Raw genomic sequence first — 16,056 nt, 5'->3', positions numbered from 1 at the left:
CTTATTGGTAAAATTTAAAAATGGATTTGCTTACCTTCTTAAGCAATGCTTGTGATGGAGGTGAGGAGTACTTAAGAAGAAATAAAAAGTTTACATGCAAATATATAAACTAAATTTTACATTTTACAAGAATATAATCTTACTAAAGCTTTTTTAAATTTGTAATGATTGTTAAATTGTTTAATACTAATATTTAGAGATTTAATTATCATATATGATATTTCAGTTTAAAGTAGTCTTACATTAATTTAATTTATATCATTAATAATTATTATAGTACGGATTTTGAAGCTCTAAAAGTTCTAAAAATCCTTTTAAAAAAATGTTATTAAAATGATAAAATCAGTTTTTTTTAAATATTTTTATCATTAATATTATGTTCATATTATTATTCTTACAATGGTCAATCTGTAAATTTAATGATCTATTTTAATTAATTTACTGATATTCTCCAAGATGCATTAGAGTTTTTCAAAGTTTTATTTTATCTAAAAATTGAAAAATAAAAATATTATTATTTTTTATTATATAATCAGTAAACTAAAATTGATAAAAGCTTAAAAATAGCATTAAAAATAATTTTTAATTATTGTATGTTATATGAATTACATTTATGTCTTATAAAGCTTTGTTTTAAATTATTTAAAAAAAAAAAAATAAAGAAACTTTGTTAGAATTCGTACTCAGTAGTAGCGTCAGATCTTTTTTTCAGGACGGGCTAAAATGAGCCCAACATATATTAGGGCAAGCACAGTCATACAATAATGACACAAATGGTGGTAGGGGAGGACAACAATGCCTCACTGGTGCCCACAGTCTAGACTCTCCAACCGTAGACCTCGACGATGTTGACATTGTTAGCTATTCTCTAGTCGCTAATCGTTATATGCTTAAATGCTCATAGCTTATATTATAAGATCATTTTTCAGAATTGTCTAAAATTAGGTTTATATTATGATAACCATATAACTATTTTTACAAAAGGCACAAAATATAAAACATAGTTTATAAAAAACCTACAGTTATGTCTTGTGTAACTGTATATATGGTATAGAAAAATCATACCCTGGCATTACACATATATTTTTAAAACTATTTACGTAATAATATTTGAAAATTCAAATTCAAACTTGTGTGTTAAATAAAGATTTCAAGGTGGGCCAACAAGCGGGTCGTAAGTTTTCAAGTAGTGTTGAATCCAGACAATTTCACTGGGGACTCATTTTTTTTCATTGGGAATAATTATAATAAATAGGTACATTTTGTTGAAAGTTGTATTTGTCAGGGGGGTGTGAAAGAAATTTCAGGGGAGTATTTGCTCCCCTCTGAAGTATACCGGGATTCAACACTGTTTTCAAGGCCCACTGTCCGTATTTTAATAATTATTTATGAATTAAAGTTTAGATTTTTTAGAGTTATTGTGTATGCTATTACTTATTAGTAGACAGGAAAAAGTATTAGAATAGTAATTATACTTAGAAAATATATTTATGTTTATATTTAAATGGAGCCATGGAGCAAATTTCATAAATAATTTAATATCGGGTAGCTTATAAAATATTTTAAATTCAGTTAAATTTTTTTTTATAAATGTACTTTAACAAATAATGGGAGCTTTTTTTATAAATGCTTTTGGAAATATAAATTTATAATTATTTACTTTATATTTTTTTCAGTTTTAATGATATTATGGTTGAAATTTCAAAAATTCCTATGCTACCAGCTCTTTTAGAAAATAATTCTGAAGAACGAGCACGAATGGATAGTTCAACAAATGATGTAAAAAATATAGTTCATCAGTCATTACTTGAATGGGTAACAGCACGACAAGGATTAACAAATTTGGAACATATAGTTGAACATTGTGAAAATAGTTTAAAACAGGTATTTTGGATTAGGACTATTCTTAAATAATGAATTATTTATTTTATTACCATAAATATATGATGTGTTATTAGTTTGATGAAGACATATTAAATTCAGTTTTACTAGAAGTATCTGCCATGAATGAGTGCTCTAGTCGAAGTGATTGTTCTGAAATTAAAGGATTGGAACATAGATTATTTAAACTTGCCCAAATGATGGATGAAAGTAAACGATTGGCAACAGAACAATATAATCTTGCTGATGTATATATTAAAAGTTTTTTTATAATCAAATTAAAGCTATAATTATTTTTCTGTATACCATTTTTATTATATTCTACGTTTGTTTTTAGACTATAAAAATGAATCATGCAAAAGCTGCTAATGAAGGTGATGTATCAGTTATAAGTGTGTTGTTAGCATCTCACGATAAGCAATTAGAAATGATGAATAAAAACAATTTAAGGTTATGTGATATTCGAAATAGAAGTATTTTAGCAAAGCAAGAACTTTGCAATAATTTACACCCACGACTTAAGTAAGCCATTATTATTTAAAAATAATTATTAATGCTTTATCCCAAATGTATTATTTGCTTAGAATTTGTGATTTATACTTAAAGTTTCAACCATGTGACTTGTATGTATAATATGATTATTTAAATAAACAAAATTATTAGAATTGTACAAATAATTGCAAATTGTATTAAGGGGATTGGAAGCGGTGACTTTCTGTCTTTGTCTAACACTCATGGAACATAGTTATACGCCTGATAAAACTTAAGGTACTTCTAGTTGTTCAATTTAAAATATGTAATGATGTTTTAATTGGTAAACAAATTTACTTTGCATCGGTCGAAGCACTTTTTCGATTTTTTTATTATTTAAAATAAATATTTTAAATTTTATAAATTTGTCAATTTTTATTATTAAATATATTAAAAATATTAAAAATACTCTTCGACTGATGTATAGTAAACTTGTATACCAATTCAATCATGTTTACATATTTTAAATCGAATAACTAGAAGTACCTTAATTTTTGTGAGGCGTATAACTATGTTCCATGAGTGTTAGACAAAGACAGAAAGTCACAGTTTTCAATCCCCTTAAAAGGAATCATTAAAAACAAATAAAATAATTCAAGTAACTTAATTCAAATGTATAGATTTTTTTTAAATAATTATTAATATAGGAAATTAATCACTACAATAAATTATTTAATTAATATATAAATACTTAATAATAAATTCAAATGCATTTTTCATATCGGACACACTAAAGTATCATAGTTATTTAATCTTTTAAAATAGTTTTCTCAAAACTAATTTAACTTCAATTTTGTTTATCTACAGTTAGTAAAAACTTAAATAATCATTCATTAAAATCATTAGTAAATTCTGAAGTTTTACATTTAAACTGTATAATAATATTCTTTGATCATTGAATTAGAAATATTTTGGTCTTCTTTAAACTGACAGTTAAATTGGGTTTATTAAATGCGTATTGTAAAAATATGATAAAAATAAAATTATTTACAAATACAATTGATATGCATTTTTTTTTATTGTTATTTTAAAATTTAAATAAAAGCTGAATAACATTTAACTTTTGCTTAATATCTATAACTATTAATTTTAAAATTAAATTTTATAAAAACTAAAAAAAATCGTTTTACAGTTATTCTGACAATTAATTTATACAAAATAGATCACCATAATTTTATATTTCAATATTAAATTTATGTAAAAGGAAAACTTTTGTATATAATACATTTATATATTTGAAGAAAATAAATTTGATTGTGTTATAATAGTATATTATATTAATATTTATTATTTTTAGGTGGTTAATTGTTGTAGAAAATAAAGTTAGTGATGTTGAAGCTATTATGCTATTATATAGTGACAGCATAAAATTGACTCGTGAATATTTGGATGTTGTTGAACAGTTACATAATACACCAACACTTTATTTTAACGCAGTTGCTGAAGTTGTTAGAAGACGCATATTTTCTCAAGCATTACTAATTGTAAGTTAAATTTCTGAAGTTATATCATTTATAAATTAATAATATAAACTATTGAGTTATCTATGAAATTTGTATGAATTTAATAGTATATTTCCAATTTTAGTGGTCTAGTGATCTTGCCTGTCATATGATGGCACGTCATTCAGATGAAATCGCTAAACGTAAAAATTTTCAATCTCAATTTGAAGGTCACTTCTTAAGTCCATTATTCCCTGGACTAGAAGATATGCCACCGGCATTTGCGACACAAGCACCTCCAATATTTGATTATAACTTACCAAAAGTAATTTTTAATAAATTATTTCAATTAATTATTAGTTTTTATAAATATATTAAAATTATTATTTTTTTTAACTTTCAGCTTTGTTTAGAAGATTTAGATATTTTAATTAAACAATTGCCACAAATAGCCCGTGTAACATCAGTACCTAATTTTAATGCAATAACTCAGTTCTTTTTATCAAAATCAATACAAGAAGATGGTACATTAGCTATTGAATCTAATAATGATCATAAGTCTGTAGCTATGGAAACAAGTAATCTAATGCTAGGAGATATGAACACAATAGAAGAAAAACTTAATGAAGTAATGACAGCAGTTGGTCTTGGCTCTTGCAAGATTGATATGCAGCTAGAATCAGATGTCATTAAAAGAACACATTCAGAAATGTATGTATAAATAATTAATTAATTAATTAATTTTTTGTCTTAATGTTATTTTTCACGAATTGGAATTTTATCATTATTGCTTCGTATTTTTAATGATTTTATAATAGTATAATATCTCACTGTTGGTATCATGTAATATTTTAAGATATTCTGAAAATCGAGAACTTGCTATTTATGTGTTGAATATAGTATGTTTAATTGAAAGTGTTGAATTATAGAAGTGGTAAGGAGTACAAGTTTTTAAATGTGGCTCATTTGATTGTTTTTTGTTTTTATTTTTGTCAATAACAGTCTTAAAGAGTAAGTAAAATAACTGATAGGGAAAATTTGTTTTCACAAGTTTAATCAATAAAAAATACTTATTTTGAAAATAAGATAATATACTTGTTTATTACTCAGAGATTACTGAATATTATTTTATAATAATTTCACTTTGGTTATTGGTAAACACAGTTAATAACCATATTGTCTTAAATTGTAGTTGTTATTCTTTATTATAAATGTATAACACTTATAAGTATAACTATGCATATCTATATATAGCAGTGTTATCGCTCATTGTTAGAATATTAATTGTTTTCAAATAAAATCTTAATTCATAAATTAAACTATTGACATTTATTTTTCAATGTTTCCTACCTAATACTAATTTATAATAACTAATTTTTTTTTTTTTATTATAAACAGGTAATTTATAATTACAAATAGTTATATAAATCTTATTATGTTATAATTAAGATATTTGATAATGTGCTTAAAAAATTATACTAGGTAGAGTTGTAAATACATATATATTGTCAAAAAGAACTAAATATATTTATGTCTGAGGATATATAAGAAACATATGATAAATCTAAAGTATCAAAGGAGGGGTGAAATTTTAAATAAAATTCTGAAAGTGTATATGTACAGTTTAACATAATTTGTTAAATTACCAATTATCATTAAAAAATATGTATTTGTGTGTATATTCCTTTGAGTACATAAGTTAGTATTTACTGAATAAAAGTTAATATGGTGTGTAATATACAGATGCTATACTGTTTATTCTAAAATATCCCAATTTCATCGTGGAATTTTAAAACTTGTTTTCTTCAAAATATTTTGAATTATAGTCCATTTTATTTGAATCTTTTGATATAGCATCCCATTCCTTAGTTCATAACATTTTATTTATTGTTAAATTTTTTGAACTAGTTGTCTTATTGAAAATATCTATTAGTTCGTTTATTCTGTTGGTCACTATTCTATATAGTTATATAGTACTCTTTTTCAATCATTAACAGCCCCAATGCCTTCTGTAAATAGATCAACATATCCGTAGGATGTAAATGGTATTAATAGAAACAATAAAAGGTCTAATCTAAAATAAAGTCTGGGTTATTTTTGTGTGTTTTATAAATTTGTGGCCGGTTTATACCTATAATATTATTGTTATCCTTTAATAATAAAAGTATTATCATAATATATTATATACTAGCCTATCATATTTTATTATTATTGACTGATTAATAATGATAGTTACAAAATAACCAAATTCAAGATTTATATAAAAAAAAAAAAAAATCAAGTTCTTATTAGTACCATAATATTATTTTATAAACAAGAAAGTCAACAATTTAATTAAAAAAAAACAGTATTTTGATCCTAATAATGATGCAACAAATAGTTGTAAAAATTTGAAGGAAAATAAAATTTTATTTATATAAGATATAAAATGTATTTTTATATTTTTAATTAGAGTGTACTAAAAAAAAACCATAGGCCACAATTTTTGTATTTAATATATTATTTGATAAAATAGCCTGGACCTCAAATTAATTCCTACCTATGTATTCTAAAAATGTTAGGCCTTTAACAAAATCTTTTCCGTGGGATGCATCTAATACCTCCATTCTAAATTTAACATACAGACATTTTTAGCTACAAAATAATTTTCCATTTTCTGTGTTTAACGAAATATATCAACAATTTTAACTCTAAACGATTTAAAAACAATTGCGCTTATCTATATATTTTTGATATTTTTATTGTCGTATAAAAATCGTTTTATTTTTGAATAACAACAAAATAACTCATTTTTATAAAAGAAATATTGAAATATAAAATGTCAACATTTGTTTTTAAACGGTTTTAAAATTGTTTTATGAGTTTCTTGTTAATTTTATTTTACATGTAAGAACAATTAACAAAAAATCTTAAATTATAATATATCTGCTTATTAAATATTTCGTTATTTTCATATAAAAATAATGTACCGACTTTATTGTAATAGTCAACAAATTGGCACGTTACAATATTATATCTATCTTAAGTTTTGCATTGTTCATAATAGCGTAGTGAGTATTGTTGTCGTTGTATACATTTTTAGACTTTAAATATGAAAAATACAAGTTACGAAACAGTTTATTGGAAAAAAACTGTGCACAAATTTTATAATTTATAGTTGTTTTTTATATCATAAATATATATTATAGTCATTGATTTTTATAATTTTAATGATAAATTTATTATTTTCTTTTACAAGGAAAAAAATGACTGGTAAAAAACGTCAAATCGTTTAACTTTAAAACTCCAAATATTAGTTGAAGTATAAATATATTATAAGTCAATTGTTAAATTAAATAAGTAAATAATAATAATAATAAATCATAGATATCATCATTTCAAATAGTCTATGACACGGCAAACTTTTATTATACTCAATAGGTAAAATAGGTTTCAGATTTTTACATAGGTAGGTACAAAAGGAAAGATCTGTTCTCCATTATTATTGTTATCGTCGCGGCTTTGCTCATCGAAACTACGTAGGCATTTGTTATACATCATTGTATATACAAATATAACTTACATATTATTACTTATTTAATATAGGTATTATCATCACTAAACCAAAATCTAAAATGCAAAATTTAATATAGACGTAAAGTTTATTTCAACAATCCTGCTTTTGAATTGCTATATATATTTAAAAATAATTTTATTTATGACAACAATTATTTTAATAACTTTTAAGCAAAATTAACGTTTTTCACCTTGTCGTTTAATACCTGTTGTTTTTCTCCGCGTCGTTTTTTATCGATTAACTTATTTCAAAGTTAAATATTTATTCCCCAAAATGTTTAACATTATTTTGATAATATCATATATTCAATATTCATATCCATGTACAACGAATTTTTTTAATTTATTCTAAAATATCTACTATCTGTGTATTAAATATATTTACGTAGAAGAAATTTTTTTAACAATGCACAGGCACGTTGCCAGGGGTGGCTGGGTGGGCCGGCCCCATCTAAATTTATTCTGACCTAGGGCAGCCTCCCTAAGTTTAAAATATAATTATTTTATACTAATTATCAAAAATGTGATTGTGCACATTAAAATAAATCTATTGTGATTACTACTAGGTAATACAATTTTTATTTATTATTATAATAATTAATTTTTATATTCGTGGATAATGTTTCTGAAAAATATAAATAATAGGGTATTGATAGACATAAGGTGAAGTGGGGTAACTGTGGCGTAATTTTAAATAGTTCCACTTCAACTGTCAATTTCTTGTGAAATAATTAACTTAAAAATATGATTATTACAATATAATGATATGGGAGTGTTACACCTAAATCCACTGTCAAAATTGTGAAAAATATTCTTAAAAAATATTTACGATTAAAAATGTAAAAATAAATAAATGTTGCACTTGTACCTTGGCACGGGGTAAATATAGAATCGGCTGTTTAAAAATACCAATACCACTGTTATTTAAACGTGGGGCAAGTGACTATAAAACTTAATAATTGTAGCTATAATACTACGTTTTCAAAGCTGTATTTGTCCAAATAGTTTAAAAGTTACAGCTATTTCAAATTTCAATTTTTTTTGTTACATATTTGGAGCATACTACAAATCATCCTAAAAATTATTTAAAACATCTCCTTACTTATATTTATTCATTTTAATTCATTTTCCTATTATATATTATTGATTTTTAATTTTTTTGATAAAACAACAAAAATATTTCAAAATACATTATTGTGGTCAAGTATAAATATGATACATATTTATAAACGTATACTTTGGAAGTTTTGAATCTACTATAGATTAAGTCATTTTTATTTTAATAAACTCTGAATTTTACATGGGCCATAAACAATCAACTATAAATTTAATTTAATAGTAGGTTTTACTGGTTTTAGTTTTTGATTTTTTTAGATATCGATAATCGTTGGTTTTTTTTTAATTAGACACTATCTATTTTTTGTAATATTTTAATGGGTACACTTGTTGAGAAATCATTTTTTTTTAATTAACAACTAACCAAAAGTAAATTATAAATTAATAAGATTATTTATATGATGACGAGTGTGAGGGAAAAGCCTCCTACAAGTATTTCACTGGGAAAAATTATGGAAAATGATGAAAGGGCCAAAAATTATTCGTCCCCCCTCTAGAAGAAATATTCTAGCTACGTTCCTGATAATGTATAGTCTTGTTTTATATGAATAACGTAAGTGGTTTGATGTTCAACAATAAAACACTCAAAAAAAAAAAAAAATAATGAAATTTGTATGCAGTCAATATAAAATAATTGTAAGCAAACCTGTTTGATTAGGATTACCTAATTGATACTAGTAGTAAATAAATACCATCTGATTTTTCGACCTTATATATTTAAGAATCAATAAATAAAATATAGAATAAATGCCAAAAATTGCGAAAATGTTCATAAAAGTCGTTGAAACATGTTAAAAATATAATAGTGTTAATGAGAATTATTAGAATAATTTATACATTTTAAATTTACAATTATAAAGATACGTTTTTAAATATTTAGATTATAGCCGATGGCAAAGGTCATTAGACTTCGTTAAAGTCATACTAATGATATAAAGTTTATATATTTATGACGATTCCGATAAATGATAAGCCTTGTACGTTTTTTTAACAAATTATATTCTTACCTAACTCAAATTTAATAAATACCAAAATAATATTTTTTGTTTTATAATTATTATTATCTATCTACATATTATACTTTGAAACAAAACAAATAATTGATCTATTTATTCAATTATTTAATTGTGCATAATTGGATACTTCAAATATGAAAAATAATAATAATAATAAACATGAATATTCGGTAGATTTTTTTTAAACAGTTTGTTTAAATTTTTATGCATATTTTATTTCTGATTAAAAATGTTTAGGAAGGTACTATAATAAATATTTTTGTTATCAATATACCTAGGCATTTGAGCTGTACAGCTTATATAACGTTTGCCACAACGATAATTTTTAATCATTCAGTTATTACAAAATATAAATGTAAAAAAAAACATTCTAATCTCAAATCCGTACAAAATGTGACGTAAATATAAGCTGAATATTATTTTGTACATTGTATATATTTTAATCGACTCATTTGTAATTTTATAAGATTTTAATACTTTGATAAAAATATATATATTTGTTGTTACGCTGTTTATTAGTAAATATTAGTACCTGTATACAAATTATAATAGGAAAGTTTATTTCTTCGTGGGTTCGAAAGACTACATATTTTGGTAGGTTATAGAGGTTACTGTGTTATCATATTATACAGAACTCTGTTTCCTATTGTAATTTTATCGTTTTTTTTTTATTAAAAGTGTTCATAAAAACAATTGTAACATGTAAGAAATTAATTTATAAAAACATTTATAAATTGTTTTAGCTAAGTTTAGACATAATATTATGTGCCGTGACCTTGTGTTATAACTACTTATTTCAGATTATTAAATGAGCCATCAATTTGAATTTAATATTCGAAATTAAATAATAGTTGTTTTTATTTCAAAATACTCTTTTACGCAAAACAAAAAAATATATATCGTAAATTCAATACATTTGAAATTCAAATTTGCTTTTTTCTTTATAGCAATTTCAATAATTAATTATACAATTTAATAAATTATTTAGCACATGATAAATATTTAGGAATACTAAATAACGGCTAAAAATGTCTTATAACATTTTAACGATTCTATGGAAACAATAATATTCTTATGCCGAATTACACGAATTTAGCTAATGGTCCTTAATCATGATTTAGTAGCCTATGATTTGTATTTGTTTATTAAATTTTAGTGGACCACTTAATCAATATATATTTTTATGGAACCCTATATTAAAATAAGTATTATTATTATTTAATAAAAAGCTCGTAATTCTAATATTCTCTAATGTGTCAAGTTTCTATACATCATGTTTATCATTTTTTTTGTTCTTATCCCACTAAAGTATTATTTGTTTATAAAAAAAAATGTCTTCTTATCTCATTGATTTTATTTATTCCTAATAAATCATATATAAAAAAAAAAATTATTAATAAGGGGAAAAAATTATTACATTTACTATGAATATTACGTATATTAAACGGGGTTTTTAATGTATATATTGTAAGACATTATTTTAATTTATAGTATAGACTAAATGTATGTTTGGTTAAAGTATTAGTAATTTCAAAAAGTTTACTTTATAAAGAAATTAATACTACTTACTGCAAAGACGAATTTTGGACGTTTATCTAAATCATTCTCTTTGATTTTAATTGGTAACTTCGCCGATATATTGTCTGAAACATAAGTTATTTTTTAAATAATATAACTTGATTTAAAATGGTTTTTGTAACTAATTATATACAATTTTAAAATTTAAAATTTACCTTTAGTTTTTACACTTTACATTAAACTTCTGTTCTGTGCGGTATCGCACTGATTACTGAACTGCAGTTGAATACTAACGCAGGTTCGTTTTTACCATTGATAGAAACATCAGATTACTGTAATTACATAGTTACCTTTATAAATAAGTTTACAATAATAACTCTAAATAGCGTATTTAGTTAATTCCCATAGGAGTATAGAACACTTATCGTTAGTATTAGGCTCTATTAAATTTACGAAGAATGTTTTAAATCCCATTACTTCAGTAAAATATAAATGTGTGACATATAACTATAACATACGAATTAACTATTCCACCATTAGGTATAATCAAAATTGTTTATGTCCTTTAATATTTAACTTATTTTACTATAGAAGTAATTCCAATGAAAATATCATAGTATCGAACTTATACTAACTACACGATTCATATTTCATTATATAACTTAAAGTATATAAAATAAATATTTTCACTGTTGTTAAAAATTATTAAAATACGTTAAATCTAGAGAGATTTTATTTTCCTATCTTTAACCATGATTAATAAGCATTTGCATATTTTTGTTGGTAGATCATTTAGTATTAATGTATAATATATACTAACTGCCACATGAGAACGTTATAATTACGTTTTATAACGTGGTTAAAAATACGATTATTTTTTACTGTATATTTTGAATATATTTTTTTATCGAGGTACTTTTTACTATTATTTAATGGCATATTTCATTTTTTAGCTCATAATTTAGTGTTTTATAACAGAAACATGCATTTTGATTAACATATATCGACAAAGTTCAGAGATTATTTATTAAATAATTATGCAATTTAGGAAAAATGTTCTATAATATATTTTGAAAAACAAAATTTGTTTTAACTAAATTTGATGTGTATACGCGCTTGAGCGCTTCAACTTAAATATTTAAAGTCATATGTGATGTTCCTCGTATCTATTATACAGGGTGATTCTTTTATTAAAAAACACTCATTATTTCAAAAAGTATTAATGTTTTTGAAAATATTTTTTTACAAAGTTTTAAATTGTTAAAAAAAACAACGTTTTTATTGAAAAATTATATTTTTAAATATTTTTTATCCTTATAATTTTTTAAGTTTTTTACTTTTTTGAATGACAACATAGATTTTTAATTTCATATTTCAAAGCAGAATAATTTTTTGAGTATTTTGATTCATAAAAATCAAATTTAGGGCGAGTAGTTTATGAGTTATACGTATTTAAAGTTTAGTTGTGCGGAGTGGAGTGGTACGGGGTTACCCCGCAAAATGTTTGTCCACTACTCTGCTTATAAAAAAATATTTTCAAAAACATTAATACTTTTTGAAATAATGAGTGTTGTTTGATAAAAGAATCATCCTGTATAGCATAGTTATACTAAAATATTATTTGTTCATACATAGACTTTAACTTCCGTAATTAATCGAGATTTATTGTTGAAATAAAACTGTTTAGACAAGATATATAGGTAATAGATACAAACCGATCTTTTATTATATTACATAATTTTTTATAATTTATTTATAAGTATATTTAATGACAATTTCTTAATAACATATATAAGTACTTTTTATTTTATATTTACCTAGTTATTAAGTACATGAAAATTTGTATACATTTATATTCAAATATGTCGTATTTTAATAATTTTTATAATTAGGAACAATAATTATCTAAACAATGACATATGCTTTTATTGATATTATTATTTTAAAGTGAATTATAGCTATATAAAATATTATAACTTTAAAATGTTTTTAACTCACTTTAAAATGATAATATCAATAAAAGCATATGTCATTGTTTAGATTATATTCTTACCTTTAAATTTGATAAAAAATAAATTTACTCTATTATTAAAGCTAACATCACAAAATGTATTCTGCTGAATAAAAATTTGTTATGATGTACGTTAGTAAGACAGAGACAACACATGTAGGTATGGCGTTTTTTTAAGTATAATTGGATATAAATATATAGTAAACTCCATATTAAGATATAATCATTTTCAATCTCTGTAATTTAATTTTTTTTCTTTAATAATACAATATTGTATATACATATTATATTATTATGCAAGTTGCTGGTTTGGAATCAAAAGATTTAAAATTAATTTTTTTTTTCTATTTTCAGTTACTGTCTATTGAGTTTAAAATTTAGTTTGGTTGGTACTTAGATATATAGATAATGATTAATTTAAGTTTAAAACTTTGTTATATTTTATTAGATGCAAAGTGTTCTATTAAACATTTTAAAAGTTGTCTAAGATTTTAAATAAATCATGTTGACTAGTTGCTTAAAATTTTGATTTTAATTGTTATTTATTCATATGATTTAAACTCATTTATTTTATTAAAATTTTCAAAATGCTTAATAATATTTAATAATATTAAATTAAATTTTAAACAAGGTCTTGATAGAATTTAAAAATATGATATAGAACTTTTTGTTTCCAGACCAGCAATATTGTATAATTTATATTAAAATAAACTATAAATATGTAAGTACATTATTAATTTATAACTATCTTTTAAATAATTATGACTTGCTGGCTTAATTAATTTCTTATTATCACTGTTTTTTTTTAACTTTTTTAATTAATATTTTTTTAAATATATTTCTAGTTAACCAGAGTAAAAATATTATTTATACTATAAATATGTATAGTTAGCTATAATTTTAGAATCAAATTCAAGTTAAGTACATTTAAAAAAGTTTTACTAAGTGACAATATTGGTGTATTATATTATATTGTTATACATTGTATAATATTATTATGATTTTACTTACATATATAAGGTGTAACAAGACTATTTAACAAACTTCTATTACAAATGTTACTATATTTGATAAATAGTCCTATTACACTCTGTATATTAGTATCAATTAATAAATTATACTTTATTATGAAGCATTATTTTAATATTAATTAATTTAATTTTAAAAATATCGAATATTCTGCTTTCAGGGAAAATGACAGTTATAATCCAGATAGTTTTATGTTACCACACAAGTATATTGGAACCCATCAAGAAGTAATAAATTTATTCGTATAAATACTTAAAAATAATATTTTATTTATATTATTATAATGTTTTGTTTAGCATACAGTAAAGTTATTGAGGAAGAGTCTATATACATTGGAAAATGTAGCTAGTGTCTCAATCAATAAATTGCGATCAGATTTAAATGTATTTAAACAATTCATACTTCAACAAAATTTAGAGATTAATATGTTTACTAATGATTTACAATCAAAATATAACATTCAAACTTCTCATTTACAACAGCTTATTCAAGTAAGATTAATTTTAATTTAAAATGTTGAAGAATACTTGTATTATCTATTGAATCATAAAGTTAATTTAGGCTTTATTTTTACTATTTTTTATGTTTATTTATTTTAGTATGTAGAAGAAAGTAAACGTGAGTTGGATCGTATGAGAATAAGAATAAATGAGCTGGAATCTCTTGTAGAACTGCACATAAAAAATGAAGAACACGAACGTCAGTTACGTTTAAGAGTGGAGAATGAAAGAGATGAGTGGATACAACAAGAATTAGAGGATGCACGAAAAGAAATAACTAATCAGTTAACAATGTCTCATAAAAAAGAATTAGAAATGATGCATGTACGTTTTAAATTAGTCACTCAAGCAGCTAATATGGAACGTAGTTCAAGTGAACAAAGCTTAGAAAAAAACAAGGTAAAATTAATAAGAATAATTGAATATTAAATAGAATATAGATCATAAATTATTAAAATATATATTATTTCTGACCTATTTTTCTTTATATTATCTAAGTTACTTTAGCAATTGATGCATAATATAATTATGTTACCATAATATCCTCTAAAAAAACCTGTTTTATAGACAAATTCTCATTTAAAATTATATAAATTCATTTTTTTATGCAGGTGAAAAAGTATATATTTATCTCTTATTCTACTACATTAAATCCTCTAAAATATTAAACTTATATATTATTTTTCATAACAATAAATTTATTGTAATATTTATTGATTTTAAACAGAGATATGATGTTATTGAACTTGTTAATCATGAAGCAATGATGGCCCAGCTTAAAGAAGACTTGTTATTGGAAAAAGAGCAAGCTATACAGGAAGAACGAAAGCAATGTGAACAAAAATTAGCTCAAGAACGACAAGTGAAATGTGATGAAAAAAAGGATGATCAAGTAATTGTCAGTAGTTTGAAACTAAATACTATTTATAATCATTTTATTCAAATTAAATTATATTTTATAAAAATAATTACTTTTATTTTGTATTTTTGATTTTTAGATTATAAAGCCACTACAATTGTATGCGTTGTCTCTAACTTACATATGTATAAAATATCAAATTTCAATGTTAGAATGTTATCTAATGAATCTCATATGATTTTATATTTTAATTTTTAAGCGAGTTAGGACATTGTATAATACATAAACAATTTAGAATTTTAAAATGTTCATCATTTGCTTATAATTAAAATATAAAAAAACATGAATTTTACTATATATAATTTTAACATTTAAATTTGATAATAGATAAATTATTTACTATAATATTAAACATAAGTGAGTTTAATAGATTTTTCAGAACATAAAATTTGATGTTTTATGAGTTTGTAAGAAAAAGACAAGCATGCAAGTGTAGCGTCCTCTTAAGGTTATCCATTTACTATTAGCTTATAAGTTATATCTTATTACTAATAAATATAATTATTTATTATACAATTACTTTGCTAATATACTGACT

At 22.7% G+C, this 16,056-nt stretch overlaps 1 protein-coding gene across 2 annotated transcripts in view; it reads left to right on the top strand.

The window, feature by feature from the left end:
* LOC113556197 (RB1-inducible coiled-coil protein 1-like) overlaps window positions 1–16,056 on the top strand; it is a 31,817-nt gene that overhangs the window by 8,763 nt on the left and 6,998 nt on the right. Inside the window, exons 6-15 of one of the 2 annotated variants that reach the window (XM_026961007.1) lie at window positions 1,677–1,884; window positions 1,959–2,129; window positions 2,219–2,403; window positions 3,710–3,896; window positions 4,000–4,179; window positions 4,258–4,565; window positions 14,260–14,326; window positions 14,396–14,590; window positions 14,699–14,998; window positions 15,327–15,491. In XM_026961007.1, coding sequence (XP_026816808.1) covers window positions 1,677–1,884; window positions 1,959–2,129; window positions 2,219–2,403; window positions 3,710–3,896; window positions 4,000–4,179; window positions 4,258–4,565; window positions 14,260–14,326; window positions 14,396–14,590; window positions 14,699–14,998; window positions 15,327–15,491 — 1,966 coding nt within the window. Of the gene's footprint in view, window positions 1–1,676; window positions 1,885–1,958; window positions 2,130–2,218; window positions 2,404–3,709; window positions 3,897–3,999; window positions 4,180–4,257; window positions 4,566–14,259; window positions 14,327–14,395; window positions 14,591–14,698; window positions 14,999–15,326; window positions 15,498–16,056 lie in introns of both variants that reach the window. The other variant, XM_026961006.1, reaches the window with a different exon arrangement.

Source organism: Rhopalosiphum maidis, chromosome 3 (assembly GCF_003676215.2).
Source record: "Rhopalosiphum maidis isolate BTI-1 chromosome 3, ASM367621v3, whole genome shotgun sequence".
Classification (NCBI taxonomy): domain Eukaryota; kingdom Metazoa; phylum Arthropoda; class Insecta; order Hemiptera; family Aphididae; genus Rhopalosiphum; species Rhopalosiphum maidis.
This window is presented reverse-complemented; position numbering and strand designations above follow the sequence as displayed.